The 18,581-nt window shown below is 43.3% G+C and overlaps 1 protein-coding gene across 1 annotated transcript; it reads left to right on the forward strand.

Annotated features, from left to right (window-relative positions):
• Positions 1-327: 327 nt before the first annotated feature.
• On the forward strand, positions 328-16,544 carry LOC106578617 (condensin-2 complex subunit G2). The gene is made up of 27 exons (XM_014157622.2): positions 328-507; positions 703-792; positions 1,424-1,615; positions 2,007-2,121; positions 2,588-2,745; positions 6,142-6,276; positions 6,624-6,718; positions 7,023-7,179; positions 7,441-7,533; positions 7,632-7,757; positions 8,202-8,381; positions 8,635-8,787; positions 9,058-9,280; positions 9,735-9,826; positions 10,604-10,777; positions 11,064-11,134; positions 11,236-11,389; positions 11,779-11,952; positions 12,054-12,170; positions 12,603-12,743; positions 14,008-14,107; positions 14,320-14,507; positions 14,840-14,983; positions 15,109-15,212; positions 15,467-15,567; positions 15,839-15,941; positions 16,232-16,544. Exons 2-27 carry the CDS (start codon positions 715-717, stop codon positions 16,287-16,289), a joined length of 3,426 nt encoding a protein of 1,141 aa, XP_014013097.1. The 5' UTR covers positions 328-507; positions 703-714; the 3' UTR covers positions 16,290-16,544.
• The last annotated feature ends 2,037 nt before the right edge of the window (positions 16,545-18,581 follow it).

An 18,581-nucleotide genomic window follows, 5' to 3' on the forward strand; every position in this document is an offset into this window, starting at 1 on the left:
AGCCAAATAGTTGAAAAACCTGTCGATATGCCCTTGAGCAAGGAACTTAACCCTAATTGCTTCTGTAAATCGCTCTGGATAAGAAGGTCTGCTAAATGTCTAACACGTAAACTCAGGAAGAATTGTTCACTTCTCGCATTGACTTTCCAAACCCTGGTCTGTCGAGTCTGCTTCGGATGTATCGCGATGTTGGGCACCGAGGTGTTTCAGATGGTGGATGAATGAAGATAGTGCACTCAGGCTGTTTACCATTGGAAAACAAATACAAAATAATCTGTTCCGGGTTATTTAAGGGGGTGGCTCTCCCATAGACACCAATGCGATAGTAACTGGGTCTCTGGTCTTCTTAGATCAATTGACTTCTATTAAAAATGAGGGAGTGGGAGCGTTTACGACGTCACAACAGTGTGTCACGTGGCTCTGGATGTCAAATCCAAATTTGCGCGGGGAAGCTGCGTTTATAATAAGAAAATAGTTGATGAGTTATAAGAACGGCATACTACATTGGTATGTATTTAACATTAACTTAGCTAGTGGTACATGATATGCTGATGAACTCTAGTTTTTATTTTTGTCCATAAAACGGAAACACGAAGCAAGTTCGGGTTTGTTAGCTAACATTATTGTTGTTGCTCGTGATGACATGTTGTTTTTATCCAAATCATTCAGATTTAACGAGATATTTTACTTCTTATTTCACAGTACTGGCTAAACATGTCTGTGCGAGAGGCATTTTTAGACTCCATCTGCAAAGACAATGTGTGGGAATTTCTCAATTTCACTAAACTCCATGTGAGTAACATTAACTACAATGTTGTTTTTGCAAAACTTCAAATATGAATAGGAGTGGTTCCCAAGCTGCCCCCCCCCCCCCCATTTTTTTTATTTTAATAATAATAAAGAAACAGTCAGGCTTTCAACTTACTCTTAAAAGTGGTAATAGTAGAATGCACAAGGTGCAATTTCGAAATTGGGTATCTAGTGCATCATCAGTTTTCCTTTTGTCATGTCAGTCATTGCATACCTTAGAGAGCTATTTATTACTTTTCAGAAATGCAAACGTTTTTTAGCACATATATTTTGTTGTAATTATTGAATCACTCGAATATCACATGAATACACACGCATTAGCCATGGCAAAATGTACAGAATTGCAGGAAATAAGCTTTAAACCTCTCCGACAACAAGAGGGCAACCGTTTGTCAAAAACAGTGCTTGTGCACATAGATGTGGCGTGCGTACAAGGGGGACCTGGGATGTTCCCCAATGCTGAAAGGGGGGCTTCAGTGAAAAAGTTTGGGAACCCCTGTGTTATAGGACCAATATCATGAATCTCAAAATGAGTATTGTCTACCATTCCTTATGCTCGTCTATCTATTTGAGAGCCTTGCCTCTGACCCGGTTGGCTGTAATGTTACCACAGAAGGACAGAGCTGAGCCCTTTGACCTGGATGAGGTCCTGCAGGAGCTGCCAAAGGGTCAGAGAGAGGCACTGTGGGCCCGACTAGTCACACTACTTTGTGACCAGCTGGCAGCCTTCGCACCAGAGCACTGGGATGCTGGCTTAGAGGAAGACAAGCAGGACAATGACATGGAGGTGGTGTCCCCAGACCGGGTGAGTAGAGTTGTCACAATACTAGTATCGTGGCAAGGGCATTAAACATGAAGCAGATTACATTTAAGGGATACAGTCCTAATGTTGGAAATAAAATGCATTATGTTGTCACCCAGAGTCAAATGTTTGTTTTCCCAAGCTATAGTGCACACTATTTGACATAAAGAAGGTTCGACCAAAGAGTTTAGTCTGTCTTGTTTTTCTGTCATGGAGAATCGTAGTATCATGACAATTCCACATCCTGACCACTCTCTCTCTTCTATATTCTTCCACACTGGGCATGACAACAGTTGTTTTATTCTTGCTCTGACTTAATCTCCTACATCTGATGTCAGTGTTCAGTTGTCTACTATTCCTTGATTGAGAGGTGGTAATCTATTTCGTTATTTAGACACACACCATGTCTGTCCTTGAGGGAGTGATTCTAGTGGTCACAGCTTCTGTGAACGTCATTGAGGATGGCGACACCTACAATTCTCTCTTAGAGTGTGGCAACATATTAAATGGTGAGTTTTTTAAAAATGTTTTGAGTATTAACTCTCCTTGTTTTATAGTAATAAGAATCAATGATTTAATTTCTATAGTGCTTTTTTAGTATAGAAAGAATCTCAAAGCGTTTGAAAATACATGTTTTACGGAGCCTGGTTAACACGACTCACATGGTCAGTGAGGGAGAGCTGACACACTGGTCTGGACAGGAGGCCTTTGTAGATGCAGTATTTGTGCAGAGTTGTACTTATTTCTGGCTGAGCTTTGGTGGTGCTCGGGGGCTGTGTGGCTGTCCATGTGTGTGTTTGAGTGAGGAAGACACAGAGGAGAACCAATCAGTAAAAAAAGCACAGTTATCAACACCATGCTGACAACATCAAAAGAGCCTTTCCAGACTGAAGTCAGGAGGACTTTGAATTAGGTGTCAGCCAGACTATTTTAAGTACTCCAACCCTTCGGTCTGTCTCTGTCCAACAACCCCAGGTGTCCTGCCTTACCTTCCTGCCTCTGAGATGCCTCTGCGGCAGGCTATCCACGGTCTGTGCGAGGCCTGGTGGAAGAAAGGCCTCCTTGGTAAAGAACAGCTGGGCCGCACAGCCTTCCTTGGATGCCTGGAGAAGACCCTCATACTGAAGAAACCAGTACGTACCCTTTAGCACCAACATGGCCTGTTGTTTCTTTTCTGTTTTGCTCTCTGTCGGTCTTCCTTTTTCTCCAGCGTGCTTTCTGGACTTGCTTTCAGTTATTTTGGTGGGAAATACAAAATGATCGGCTATCAGGGTTTTCTCTGGGGTGTGTGATGCGGGTGTGGCTATTGATGTGGTCTCTGACCGGAGGCCCTCCTGTTGGCCCGTAATGACAATATTGTTTCAAAGCAAATTTCCTGTAATTATACACATTTTGCCATGTGGTGGAGATAAAATGTTGCAGTTTTGAGGCTAATTTCCTGCAGTTCTACACATTTTGCCATGGGTTATGCTATCTAAATGACTTTAACATTATACCAAAATCAATTGGGGCCGCATGCCATGACCAAAATACTCCTGAATGCATAATTTGGGGAATTTGTTTCTCTCTGTCCAGCTTTTATTTTGGTGATTGTTAGTTATCAAAGATGATCTTATTTAAAAAAAACATACATACATACATACATACGAGGGGGAAAAGTATTTGATCCCCTGCTGATTTTGTACGTTTGCCCACTGACAAAGAAATGATCAGTCTATAATTTTAATGGTATTATTTGAACAGTGAGAGACAGAATAACAACAAAAAAATATTCTAGTATTTGACCCCCTCTCAATCAGAAAGATTTCTGGCTCCCAGGTGTCTTTTATACAGGTAACGACCTGAGATTAGGAGCACACTCTTAAAGGGAGTGCTCCTAATCTCAGTTTGTTACCTGTATAAAAGACACCTGTCCACAGAATCAATCAATCAATCAGATTCCAAACTCTCCACCATGGCCAAGACCAAAGAGCTCTCCAAGGATGTCAGGGACAAGATTGTAGAGCTACACAAGGCTGGAATGGGCTACAAGACCATCACCAAGCAGCTTGCCGCGATTATTCGCAAATGGAAGAAACACAAAAGAAATGTCAATCTCCCTCGGCCTGGGGCTCCATGCAAGATCTCACCTCGTGGAGTTGCAATGATCATGAGAACGGTGAGGAATCAGCCCAGAACTACACGGGAGGATCTTGTCAATGATCTCAAGGCAGCTGGGACCATAGTCACCAAGAAAACAATTGGTGTAACACTATGCCGTGAAGGACTGAAATCCTGCAGCGCACGCAAGGTCCCCCTGCTCAAGAAAGCACATATACATGCCCGTCTGAACTTTGCCAATGAACATCTGAATGATTCAGAGGACAACTGGGTGAAAGTGTTGTGATCAGATGAGACCAAAATGAAGCTCTTTGGCATCAACTCAACTTGCCGTGTTTGGAGGAGGAGGAATGCTGCCAATGACCCCAAGAACACCATCCCCACCATCGAACATGGAGGTGGAAACATGCTTTGAGGGTGTTTTTCTGCTAAGGGGACAGGACAACTTCACCGCATCAAAGGGACGATGGACGGGGCCATGTACCGTCAAATCTTGGGTGAGAACCTCCTTCCCTCAGCCAGGGCATTGAAAATGGGTTGCGGATGGGTATTCCAGCATGACAATGACCCAAAACACACAGCCAAGGCAAAAAAGGAGTGGCTCAAGAAGAAGCACATTAAGGTCCTGGAGTGGCCTAGCCAGTCTCCAGACCGTAATCCCATAGAAAATCTGTGAATGGAGCTGAAGGTTCGAGTTGCCAAACGTCAGCCTCAACCTTAATGACTTGGAGAAGATCTACAAAGAGGAGTGGGACAAAATCCCTCCTGAGATGTGTGCAAACCTGGTGGCCAACTACAAGAAACGTCTGACCTCTGATTGCCAACAAGGGTTTTGCCACCTAGTACTAAGTCATGTTTTGCAGAGGGGTCAAATACTTATTTCCCTCATTAAAATGCAAGTCAATTTATAACATTCTTGACATGCGTTTTTCTGGATTTGTTTGTTGTTATTCTGTCTCTTACTGTTCAAATAAACCTACCATTAAAATTATAGACTGATCATTTCTTTGTCAGTGGGCAAACGTACAAAATCAGCAGGGGATCAAATACTTTTTTCCCACACTGTATGTATGTATGTATGTATGTATGTAGATACGTGTGTGTGTGTGTGTGTGTTATCTTTTCTATATACACTATATTACCAAAAGTATGTGGACACCTGCTCGTCGAACATCTCATTCCAAAACCTTGGGCATTAATATGGAGTTGGTCCCCCCTTTTCTGCTATAACAGCTTCCACTCTTCTGGGAAGGCTTTCCACTAGATGTTGGAACGTTGCTGCGGGGACTTGCTTCCGTTCAGCCACGAGCATTAGTGAGGTTGGGGACTGATGTTAGGCGATTAGGCCTGGCTCGCAGTCGGCATTCCAATTCATCCCAAGGGTGTTCAATGGGGTTGAGGTCAGGGCTCTGTGCAGGCCAGTTTGGGAAAGGGCTTTCCCCAAATGATTGCCACATGGTTGGAAGCACAGAATTGTCTAGAATGTCATTGTATGCTGTAGCATTAAGATTCTCCTACATTGGAACTAAGGGGCCTAGCCCAAATCATGAAAAACAGCCCCAGACCATTTCCTCCTCCACCATACTTTATAGTTGGGGCAGCTAGCGTTCTCCTAGCATCCGCCAAACCCAGATTTTATACACCTGTCAGCAACAGGTGTGGCTGAAATAGCCGAATCCGTTCATTTGAAGGGGTATCTATATACTTTTGTGTATATATAGTGTACTTTTATATCTGGTTTTAGTTGTTGAAGTTTTACACTGAATGTTTTTCCATCCCCTAATCTGAAAACTGTTTGGACATAGGTGGCCCTAAAAAACACTTAGGCGGCCCACCCAAGAGTTTTCTATGCAGGAAAAATCCTGGGTACATGTTTACATATTTAATTTTTGTATTTTTCTTCCATGTGCTTGCTTTTTATCTCTGATTGGCTCTCCTCCTCATCTGTGTTTTGTGAAGCCCCCTATATCCCTAATCATCTCCATCAGGAGCCTGAGTCAGAAATATTTTTTCTCTCCACTCCCTGCTCTCGACAACAGACGAGTGCTCTCTAATCACCCGGTACTCTCATTCAGGGATCATCTGAAGAATTAGTTTGAAAGACAGTATGTGCTCTTCATTTTTCTCTGTCAGAACTGAAGTCTTCTTCTACAGTAGTGTATCAGAGAGGTGGCTGTTTGCATTGGAGTGATATACGATTAGGATTTGTGATCCTCTCGTTTCTGACCTAGTGAGATGGATTCCTTGCAGGCAGTATCTGCATTATAGGCTGTTCTCCAGTATGTGTCTCTGGTTATCTGGGGGAAGAATGATATCTCTGTACTAACCTTTTGCCTCATCTTGGCACCTTTGTCTTTTGGCGTCTGCATTGAGCCGTTTTTGTATTTGGTTTGCTGAATGTTGTCGCTGCGTTGTGTGCACGTTCTCAGGGGGCTGAGATCCAAAGGCTTTGGGGTTTCCATGAGGTGCTGTTCACTGTGGACTTTGCGTCGGAGTGCAGCAAGGAGCTGATCGATCTGCTGCTACAGTGCTTCCTCAGTGTCAATCACATTACAAACGAAGATGTAAGTATGTCTTTCTGTTGGTGTGTGTGTGTCAAGTGTTTTTTTTTTAAATACTTAAATACTATACTTTGAAATACTTAAAAATTGATTGAATTTCAAATATTTTCTCTGCCCGTTTGAGCTTGCCTGGCTTAATAAACCAAAAGAAAAGTCCTAAAACTGCAAACACTGACCACCTGGAACTCCATACAAAAGCAAACGCTGAATGTTTTTATATCGTTTTTTTTTCTTCACATATTTGAAACCCAGGTCTGGTGTGTGTGTGTGTGTGTGTGTGTGTGTGTGTGTGTGTGTGTGATGCTATCATGCTCACATTGTCGTTCCAATAACATGACTTTCGCTGACAGGGAAAGCGTCTGATGGTCTTCCTCTTTAGCTGGAATGTCAACTTCATCCGGATGATCCATGGAACCATCAAAAACCAGCTACCTTACTTTGCAAAGTAAGTGTTTTGCATTTGTAGTTTCCTATTAAGGTACTAAGTGTCCTTGTTATAATGTCTGGGAGGTCATACCAAAGACTCAACAAAAATGGGACCTGATGCCTTTCAGCTTGGCACTCAGAATTTAGGGTAAGGCCCCCAGACTTAGTGTCCTGTCCAGGAGATGGGCCGTTCTGGCTCGGTCAAGGTTTACTTATTCAAAGGTAGCTGTCAGGAGACAATGGTTTTCTTCTATTCAATTAATGATGTTATGACCTGTTTTTTTTTTTTGACTGCTTGGTTGAACTCCGTTGATTTTTCTCAGGCCCCATACTGACCACATAGCTGAGATCTACTGCCGGGCCTGGAAGAAGGCTTCTGGGGTCTGTCTGGAGCAGATAGAGAGCACATGCATCCAGGACTTCATGCAGCACGCTGTGCTCCTGCACAGGACCTCACCCGTCCATGCCAAAGTCAGACAGGTGGGTGCTGTGAACATTTGACTTAGTGTGTTTCTAACATATTTCTCACTCTGTCTGCTTCAGAAATAATAATTATATATTTTTTAATCATTAATATAAGGAAAAGTAGTACTTCAACAACACACATTTCCTGTATTTATTTTCATTTTTTTCATAAGACTAAGGCTTTAGCATCATATCAGCAAACCTCCAGCCGGCTTACTTTACCACAAAGTGGTTGACGTTTATTATATGTGTGTGACTTAACTCTCATCTATGTAGATACTGAGCTACTTTCACAAACTGAAGGGCCGCCATGGGTTGGATGAGATGCTTTACAGACTCTACAAGCCCATTCTCTGGAGAGCGCTAAGTGTACAGTCACATTTTCCTTGATACACGTACTCTCTTTATTTCTGGATAGTGTTTTTTGTTGTTGAACTAATGAAGGAGTCTTCTCTCGATCATTGTAGGCTGCCAACTCTGAGGTCCGGGCCAATGCCACTCTGCTCTTCACCGAGGCCTTCCCTATCCACAATCCTAGCCAGAGCAGTGAGAAGATGGACGAGACCATCCAGAAACAACTGGACATGCTGGTCGTAAGTCGATGTATTATGACGTTGAATTTCCAAGTGGTCGTTTTATGTTTGTGAATCCCTGAAATGCCATAAGTTGAGGTCATATGCGGCAGATAGCCTAGCAGTTAAGAGCGTTGGGCCAGTAACCGAAAGATTGCTGGTACCAATACCCAAGCCGACTAAGATGAAAAATCTGTCTGTGTCTTTGAGCAAGGCACTTAACCCTGAAGTCAGTCTGGATTAGAGTGTCTGCTAAATGACTAAAATGTAAATACGACAATTTGGAATGATAAAAAAAAATGTTTCTGTGTCGATTTTAAAGGGTTAAATAGTTCAAGTGTAGTGAGTCTATTTTTATCAGCACTGTGTACAGTGTATTCCTGTTTAATAAGTGATGTCTGCTTAATATTCTAAAGCTCTCACCTGTTTGTACCTGTGTGTCGGTGTGTGTTTGTAACATGTCAGTGCCTGCTAGAGGACCCTCAGCCTCTGGTGCGCTCCACAGCCATCCTCGGGGTCTGTAAGATCCTGGCCAAGTGCTGGGAGGTCATCCCCCCCACTGTCATCACCGACTTCCTCAAGAAGCTGGTGGTAGAGCTGGCCAATGATACCACCTCCCCTGATGTCCGCTGCTCTGTCTTCAAGGTGAGTTACCACAGTATTGAATACAATAAAACACTACATATATTAGAACATTATGGCTACGTCCCAAATGGCACCCTATTCCCTACATAGTGCACTAATTTGACAAGTCCTTAAGGATCTGGTCAAAAGCAGTGCCCTGTATAAGGAATAGGGCGCCATTTGGGATGCAGACCTATATGAACTCTGACCCCCCTCTAGTCATCATTGCGGTTCTGTGTTGTTATTATGGATTACAATTAAATCTTCTCTCCAGTGTTTGACCATCGTGCTGGACAATGGCCACAGTCACCCGTTGCTGGAGCAGCTGCTGCCAGCTCTGAAGAACAGCCTCCATGACACCTCGGAGAAAGTACGCGTGGCCTTCCTCAACATGCTGCTCAAGATCAAAGCAGTGCGAGCCGCTAAGGTAAAAACACCGCTTGCGTGTATTTATTTTTGGTGCAAAACCGCAACGTATTACCAAACAAAAAGACAACAATGAAGATATTCAAAGTACAACTATACATTTTACTAAATTTATATTTCTACATTGTTGTCATTTTGTCAGGAAATACACTGTAGTTATTTCTGTTTGTGTTGGGAGAAAGCTTTTTGATTCCCTGCTTATCTCGGTAGCACTGTCAGACATTATTTGTGATGCTCACCCTGCCGTACCCCTTCTCTCTCTCCTCTCCAGTTCTGGAAGGTGTCCTCCATGGAACACCTGCTAGCCCGTCTGGCCGTCGACTCGCAGCCTGTCTCCAAGCGCATCGTCAACCTCCTCTTCAATTCCTTCTTCCCCGTCAACCAATCAGTGGAGGTGTGGTGCGAGCGCTGCGTCACACTGATTCAGATGAACCCCAAGGCAGCTAGGACTTTCTACCAGTATGCACACATCTACACAGCCCCCACTAACATAGGTGAGTTTAGCCTGCAGTTATATACAGTAGCTCCTACACAGCCCTCACTAATATAGATCAGTTTGGCCTTCAGCTACAGTATGTAGCGCCTGTCAGCATATGTGGGATTTAAAGGGATAGTTTGACATATTCCAGTCATTGCGCTAACGCTAGTTAGCAATCGCTCCAGAAACGACCTTCAACCTCCTTCAAACTGCAAGCATAGATATACAAATGGTATCCATGAGTTCATCTGATTCTGGGTAAGTAGAGAGAAAAAAAAGTTATTCATTGCCAAACTCTCGAACTATCCATTTAAATCGCTCGTTAATCAGTTGACAGTACTGACCTGTCTAAGGTCTTTATTCCCCCTAGATCAAACTACGTATCTAGCTAGCAGATGTTATGCGAGTCATTTGAAATTGTTAGAAATCCCTGACTGAAAGTCTGTTTTACTGTACCGCTTGTGTCCCAGTCAAGCTGATGCTGACAATCCGCCGGTGTTTGAACGCTTGCATCCAGACTGAAGACCTGAATGAGACAGAATCAAACAAGGAGAACACAAGTGTAAGACTGATTTGTAGCACTGAATGTCAGCTCACTTACAAGACTAAGGAAATTGTCGTTTGTCAATGGAATGCATGTACGATAATCAAGATTTTTCCATCATTCAAATTGTAATATAGAATTAGTACACCCCACCCCTTCAGCTAAATGTCTCCGCTCAGTTCCTGTCGTACCCCCATCATATAACCCAACGTATTATCTTGTTTTACTCAATTGTTTGTAAATGTAGTTCTAAACAAACACTTTCCAGCTTCAAGACATGGTAAAAACGATCATTTTGATCGGTCTCTCTGGTGTACTGGATCGTCAGTCCTTGCATCCGTAGCTCTGTCTATGAATGTAAGTGTTTACATGTGTCTAGCATAGAAAGCTGGTATGAGGGTTTGCGCTCAGGCTAGAATGAATAGTGGCCGGTGCGAGAGAACATTTCCTTAAGAGTTCAGCGGTTCTCGAACCATGAAAAGGAGAGAAAAAACCAAGGAGGCTGATGTGCTAAAATATAGTTAATTGAATGCCATGCTCAAAAGGTACAAGTGCAATGTGCAACAACAAAAAAAAAAATTATTGGCATTTTGTATTCTTTCGAGCATGGTATTCATTTATGCATATTTTGGCATCCCGGCTTCCTTGGTGCTTTCCTATTTGTGGTTTGAGTGCAAGTACCTACTGGACTCTATATTTCTCGAGCCCCATCGCTCAGCTGTTTACCACAACAAGTTGCACGGTGACCGCTTTGTTGTATTTTAAATCCCAGATTTAAAACAAAGTTCCTTGCAGGTTCTGGAGCATGTCCTGTCGGTCAAGGACACGGCGTCCATGGCCAGTCTGCTGGAGGTGGTGGTGATCTTGTGGAGGAGCATTCGGAAAGCCCTGGACCTCAACAAGGAAGCCCTCCAATACACCACTGCCAAGTTTGGCTTCGTTGTGCCCAAGTACTTCAATGTCTTCCAGGTGTGAGTTGGACTGGAGTTTACCTTGTGGCAGTCACAACTTCGGTTGTGTCCCAATAATCTCTCCTAAGTGAACACTTGTTCACTTCCCTTCATAGATTTGAAAGGAAATGACTGGTTTATGGAAACGCCCTCTAGCCCATGCCTACACCAGTCCAATGCTTTTAAATGTGTGGGGAGTAGTGAACGAGTTCGCACTTAAACGAAGAAGGTAAGATTATTGGTACGCACCCCAGATATCTTCCCCATCATTTAAGATGTCCTCACCTTGTTTCTTTCTCTTTCAGGAGGAGCATTGCACAGTTCCCCTCATCCAACTGGCCTCCCTACTGCCCCCAGCTTCTGTCCCCACTTTCAGGTCTGTGGGGGTCCTGCTAACTTGTTGTCCTTTTGGCCTCTTTAGACTCTCTCTGTGTCTCTGTCTGTGTTAACCCTGTCTCTCTGGTCCCTGTGTTCCAGCTGTGGGGTGCTGTCCAGGCTGAAGAGGCTGGAGGCGGGGGCCAAGGTGTCCCAGTACAGTCAGATCATCGAGTGCCTGTGTAGCTGGGGCCAGGCTGCACACGTCCTGGAGCTCATCACAGACTGGCTCACTGATGCCTTACCCACCCCCGCTGTAAGCAACATGCACAGAGGTTGTGTCACAAATGGCACCCTATTCTCTATATATTGACCTACTTTTGACCAGGGTCCATAGGTTCTCCGGTCTAAAGTGGTGCACTATATAGGGAAAGGGTGCCATTTGAGATGCAGGCACAGATGAATAGGGATGCCTCCGTGAGACCCTCGGTGGCTCCTTGGGATATTTTATTAGGCATTGTAATGCAGAAAGGAGGGATGCATCTGCATAGTAATAAATCTTACTAACTTTACTTTATTCTGAGTAAACAAAGAGTTTTGTCTTCAAACACTTTGCCTTAATGCTCTTTATAGTAGTGTACTGAGATGTAATCATGACATCGTTGGACATTATCCCACCTCTCTGCTCCCCCTTCTCCTCCACAGGGCAAAGGGAACACCAGTCGGAAAGTGCGCATCCAGGAGACGGTGGTAGCCAAGCCAGACCTGGGGCTAGATTACCTGGAGTACCTAGTCAGCCGTACCTCCACGCGGGACTGCATCCTGCCCTTCAGGCAGGGCCAGCTCAAACAGCTGCACCAAGCCCTCGGGGCCTGGAAGGTAGACTAGACAATATAATTACGGAGTTGTATAGATTGGTTATATGTGCGGTGAGAGGCTATGAACAGAGGTGGGATCCTGTGTCATGTTTTCCTTCTCAGTCAGTGCTGTTATCCCATCTGAGCTCTTCTGAGGCCCGGGCCGATGTCCCCAGAGCAGAAACGGCACTGAGAGCCTTTGCCCTTCACGCACGTCTCAGTGCCCATCTACAGCACAAAGTGAGCCCCATTGCCTACATGCCTCCGCTTTGTAGCCAATCTGTGTACAGTATTGCCCATGATAAACTGACTTATTATGCTAGCAATAAATAGATTGATAACTTTATAACACTAATGTGCATCTGTTTTTTGTTACTACCCTTAAAGCTACTACTACTTTGCATGTTGTAGCTATCCATTGTCCCATTAGCAGTCACCCATATTAGCAGACTTATTTCATTTCAAACTTCACATATCTCTAGTCAAGTGTAGGCTACTAACGATATCAGCTAAATATCCTCGATAAGTGTCGGTTTGAGCAGTGTACTGTAAGTACTTTGGTTTATCGTCCCAGATCTGGTAGACTCTATTTGGGATATAACTACTGGTCTGTGCAGTGTTTTGGCTATAACCACCTGGGCTTGCTATAACCACCGTTATTTGCTTTCCCAGTTCTCGGGGGGGAGGGATTTCATTGTCCCTGTGGAGAACATGGCAGCGTGGGTGGCAGAGAGGGTGCTGCCCTTCCTGGTCGGCCCCAGTGAGGGAGGGGTCACTGAGCAGCAGCGGGACCTCGCCAGGCAGGCAGTAGAGGTAAGTGTGACACTCTGGATAGGGTAGCAGGTATCAATCACAGGACAGGGTTTACACTATCGTTTTGTACAGAAGACCTAAGCGTTAATTCTGTGTTCAGTACTCCGCGGTACCTCAGAGTTGTCAAAACTCAATTCCTGGAGGGCTGTATGTCTGCCGGTTGTGTTATTTTCTTTCGATTTGTGTCGAACTAAGACCTAGACAGCCAGGTGAGGGGAACTCATAACTGATCAATTACCTTAATTGATCATTCAAGGCAGGAGCAAAAAAACAGAAGATACTCGGCCCTCCAGGAATTGGGTTCGACACCCGTGCTTTACCTGTAGACAGAGGGAACATAAATCAAATGTATTTAGTTAACCAAATTGTGACAACTGCTGATGTAAAAAGGGCTTTTCTGGAAACCTTCACACATGAGTAATATAGCATTAGACTTTTTATCAAATATCAGACATAACTATATTCTTCGGCTATTCTTTTATGTGTATTACACTGTTACAGTATTAGCCAGGACATTAGGTCCTGGTAATGTACGAGCAGCTTTATGGTATTATGGTTAGTAGATCAATTATTGTCCTGGATCTTATGCTGTCAGTCTATGAACAGACTAAGGGTTCATCCTAAATTGCACCCTATTCCGTGTACTACTTTTGACCAGAGCCCTATAGGCCTTGGTCAAAAGTAGTGCACTACATGGGGAATAAGGTGCCATTTGGGACACCACCTTAGTCTGTTTTATAGATTGTTATTCAGCTCCGGTCCACACTCTCACGTATCAGCTCTCCGCTGTATGCCTCCCACTCCCAGAGAGCAAGATGGACTCATTTATTCTTTGAAATGGGCTTCAATAGTTATTTCTTCCATTACTCTCTCAAGTGTGTCACCCAGAGGCTGCTGCTGTGATCAGATATTGAAAATAAACCCCTCATTTATCTTAATACCCACTTCTGTTGCTTCCACTAACTCTCTAGAGCTCCAGCACCAACACTTGCGATTAAGATACTATGGTATGGTGGCTTATTCAATGTGTCGTTTTCAGGACGAATAAGCACAAAAATTTAATTTTGAATGATTTTTATTTTTTATTGTCCCATAATATAGTTTGTTTAGTTGGTCTTTCGGCATTATTCCATGTTCTTAAAAACAGTTGCGTATTAAATTCTGAATTACTATGCTGATACAATAAAATAAAAAAAAGAGTTATTTTTCTGTCCCTCTTTGTGGAGTGACAAGGTTGCTCTAACGTCGCGGTGATGTTTGGCAGTGTTTACTGACGGTGAGCAGAGATGTGATCCGGGTGGGCCTTGGGGACGAGGAGTTCAAAGGGCAGGTCCTTCACCTGTGCTCCATCGTGCTCCTCTCTGGTGAGTATATCTATACTAAACATATACTATTATAGAGACCTACAGAATCTAAATGAAGAAACATGCCATTTTCAACCATCTGTAAATCTACATGTCTACAAGGCACATTTAGAATTGTAGATTTTCTAGAATAGTTGTTGACTGGACTAGGTCACTCATTTCAATGTGTGAGGAAATTTGACGTGGGTGTGTGTGTTTTATTGTGTTCTCAGAGAAGGGCTACCTGTGTGTTCCTCTGCTGCTCTCTGTGCTGACGGAGGTGGCGGAGAACTACGTCCCCGAGAACCAGGCCCAGGACAAGCAGTCCTCCATCATCCTCACCGTGGTCACCAACGTCTTCCAGAAGATCCTGGAGGTCATGGCTCGCCGCCTGAGGAAGGACCCCGAGGAGGGCCAGGAGGTGAGGATGATGGCTTGCGTCCCAAATGCCTTGATGGTTTGAGTGTCAATCAAAAGCACAAATGTAGATCATTTAGAGGTAGTCTTTTCAATCACACTTTTTAAATGGCTGTCTATAAATAATACCTATTTGGCCCAACAACAGAAGCAGCTCTGGGGCCATATTTATCAAGCTTCTCAAATGAGGTTTTTCAGTTACTGTACCACCAACTAAATTTTGCTCTCCCCAGTGTACCCCCTACTCTGATACGCTATAGATAGAAATGTCCATGTTCAGCTTGCAAATGTGAATAGATGACTTAAGGTTGTTTCTCTCTCCACTGGCTGTTGTAGCTGTGGCACTTGGCTGTTACCGCTCTAGGAGACTTCCTCCAGGTGGTTCAGGCTTGGTCGGGCATCGACTCCAACCCCCTTAACGGGGTGTTTTCAACCGTCTGTGCTGCCACCCTCGCAGCGACCCAACACGCCCTGCAAAAGGTAACAAAGATGGCTGATACACTATTTTCCCAGATAGAAAATGTGATTCCAAATGTTGATAGGTTGCGAATAAAGAACAAGTACGATATTTAATCTGCGCTGAACTTAAAACTGTTCCATCTTAGATTTCACATCCTCAAGAGGTCACAACACCAGAGACAGTCCAGGATTTGCCTCCTCTCTCAAGCATCTTGTTGAACGTTCTCCTCAAATCGTCCCCGGTCACAAGGTAAACAACCAACTACACTCCAAGCGGTTTGCTGCTTTCTATTACTATGCACACTGACCTGCTCAGTTCGGTTTCCTTTTTTGTGATAAATGTTTTTACAGATTTTTCCCTCACAAAAAGGAATAACAAGAGGAAGAACAGTCACCAAACAGTCAACCCCACACGATGTCGTACGAAGAGCTCCAGCAATGGAATATATACTGTACTTTTCTCCTCATTGGTGGTTCTAATCCGAGGCCTCTTCTCTTTTTCAGAGCCTTCCTAGCAGAGATCATCTCAACTGTCGACTCGGAGGTCATTGATGGTCTGACCGGATTGGCTGCAGTTCTTCACATTCTGGCAGTTGTCAGACAGAGTGAGTAAAATAAGTTGCAATAAAGAGAATTTCTCTTGTTTAAAAAAAGAAAGAATGATTTCACATCCATGAATAGTTTCTAACAGGGCGTGGCTAAAGGTTTTTAGCTGTTAAACTGGGAGTGTAACTTTTGCCGGTGTGGAGCAGAACGTGTGCCATTATCCACTGTTCTCGGGCCTGAGCCAGTTGCTTATGCCCAGGTTTCATTGAAATGACTGCAAGAAGCCCAGTATCCAGTGTGCTGTAATGATTGTGCCTGTTTTTGTTCCAGCTGGGAAGTTTAAGGCAGATCTGAAGAGTACAGGCTTGTCCGTCCAGAGACAGCTTCAGAAACATTACGCTGTCACGGCTGAGAACGAAGGAGACATCCAGAGGTGACTAGATTAATGAACGTTGTACGGTCTGTCCCAAATGGCATCCTGTAGTGCACTACTTTTGACCAAGACCCATATGGCTCTCCACTGGGGTAAATCTGTTGGTACCTTTTTGTATGTTTTTAAGACAATTAAGTATTTTTGAGTTGTTAGCTAGCTGTTATAGCATTTTACCCTGAACGTTAAGGAAACATGCTCGTAAGATGGGAATTGTAAGATGGCAAATTATATTTTAAAATAGCAACCACAAAATGACATTACATTATTTATTTTTGTACCTCTTTTTCCAGGGTAATCTACGAATCCGCTATCAACACATTGAATGCAATTCTAATGCCATGCCCATGAGGGGGCAAGAGCGAGAGAACCTCATTTACACTTAACATTTACTAATTATTTCTTGGTTGCCAGTGTCAGCTATTCTTCTGTTCTGTTGTTTCTAAGCTCTTCTATTCTGCGAACATGGTGTATGTGTATGGTGTACATGACTTGTATTTGCGCTTTGGATTTATGTATTGCGTCAGTATACTCTATGCTGCATAAACTGAACTGTGTGTAACATTGCTAAGTAACTGCTAAAAATACATTTGAAATGTGAGTTTCAACCGTGTCATTGTGGATTCTCTCTAAAAGCCTCTGCAAATCACTTACACTGCCACATGTTTTAGTTTAACTTATAGTACATATTTGCACAATTTTATTGAAGGAAATATAGTTTCTTTTTAGTTATGCTCCACCACTGGCACAGAAGGTTAGTTTCTGTGGCTAAGGAGGAAGGACAAGAACGAAGAACTAAAGGCCAGCTGCAGGGGGTGACAGGCAGACGTCCCTGCCACTGCTCCGCCACCTGGAGACGTACCGGGACCAGGAGACGTACCGGGACCAGGAGACGTACCGGGACCAGGAGACGTACCGGGATAAGGAGAGTAACATTGAGGAGTATTGGTCCCCAGGTGACGACCCTCCAGCTGGTTTACAGGCACTGCTGGAGGTGCGACAGGCAGAGATGCCCAGCAGCAGGTTACCACCTATATACCTGTATAAAGTATGTACCGTAATTTCCGGACTATTAAGCGCACCTGAATATAAGCCGCACCCACTGAATTTAAAAAATATATATATATTTTGAACATAAATAAGCCGCACATGTCTATAAGCCGCAGGTGCCTACCGGTACATTGAAACAAATGAACTTTACACAGGCTTTAACGAAACACGGCTTGTAACAAAAATAAATAGGCTTTAACGAAACACGGCTTGTAACAAAAGAATAATAAATAGCAGTAAGCTTTAGTTGTCTTTTTGCACTGAGTCAATTCCTCACACTGCTGTTTCCAACGTCTTATCATCGACTCATTAAGACCAAGCTCCCGTGCAGCAGCTCTTTCCTTTTCCAACAGCCAGATCAATCGCCTTCAACTTGAAAGCTGCATCATATGCATTTCTCCGTGTCTTTGCCATGATGAGGGTGACAAAATCACTACCGTAATCCAGGGGCGAAAATCTGATATCAACTTTGGAGGGGACAATTACATTACATTTTCTCAAGAGCAATTCCTGAGGGGGACACCAAAAGTAGTGCTGTAACACATAGCCTACGTTTAATATGGTAAATGTATATTGAGGAACCAAAGAAATAAGGTGTTTGCCGTACTCCTAACTAACTACCGGTACCCAAAACTACACAACTAATCACAACAGCAATACCATTGCCTTAAACTGGTGACTGAACTAAGATTTGTTAAAGTTGAGAGTAGGGATATCCATGGCATTTTCCAATTATGTTCCTATTTTACAAGTCAAAAAAATTGAGAACCTTTCATAATGTTGCCAAACGAAGACTCAACAAACTTACCTGAGACTCCCTGTCTCTGCCAGTCTGTCCCTGCATATCTGTCCCCAACTCTGCTGTCTGTGTGCCATCTGTTGCCTGCTCTGCCTAATGACATCATTGTGAAACATTTCCATTAGAATTTAATTTCTTTCTTATGAACTTTTTATCAACTAGTCTTTGAGATATTAGGCTACTAGGGTTCTTACTTTGCGTTTTGGTGTACTGAAAAATACTCTGTCTGTCTTTTTTCTGCCATTTTTCTACCTGGTTGGCTACACACACACAGTATGTAGGTTATTTACAGTAGGAGATGGGCTTCTATCATCTTATCTTCTATCATTCTATATGGGCTTCGATCTAAAAGGTAGCTAGCAAATGTGAAACGGATTGCAGTGACAAGAGTTGACAGCTGTATGAGTTCACCATTTACACAACATATGCCACAACCTTTTGTAATTTTAATCGTTTGTTTCATATTGGCTGGCTTCTAACAATAGCTGAATTTGCAAAGCTAGCGAGCACCAATTCAGTGGTGTTTGCTATAATCTTTGCTACCCGGGTTAAATAAAGGTGAAATAAAATATAGAAATAAAAGTTCCCTTGCGACAATTTAGCTTTTGCAACGAGACCATTAAATATATTTAAAACAATGGTAGAAGAGAGTGTAGTTCTGTTCAGTTTATCGCTAACCTTATCACAGGGACTTTGAAGCACTAACTTACATGCATGCTGATCTTGGAATAAATTGACGATAGCAAAGATTCCATCTTTGACGACGCCACATAAATGGAATAGGTACTAGCTAG

The sequence above is a fragment of the Salmo salar genome, chromosome ssa19 (assembly GCF_905237065.1).
Source record: "Salmo salar chromosome ssa19, Ssal_v3.1, whole genome shotgun sequence".
Taxonomy (NCBI): domain Eukaryota; kingdom Metazoa; phylum Chordata; class Actinopteri; order Salmoniformes; family Salmonidae; genus Salmo; species Salmo salar.

Coding starts and splice junctions, on each gene's coding strand:
- LOC106578617 (XM_014157622.2), top strand. CDS start 715: ATGTCTGTGCGAGAGGCATTTTTAGACTCCATCTGCAAAGACAATGTG. Junction 6,719..7,022: donor CAGCTACCTTACTTTGCAAA/GTAAGTGTTTTG, acceptor GATTTTTCTCAG/GCCCCATACTGACCACATAG. Junction 8,382..8,634: donor TCCGCTGCTCTGTCTTCAAG/GTGAGTTACCAC, acceptor TCTTCTCTCCAG/TGTTTGACCATCGTGCTGGA.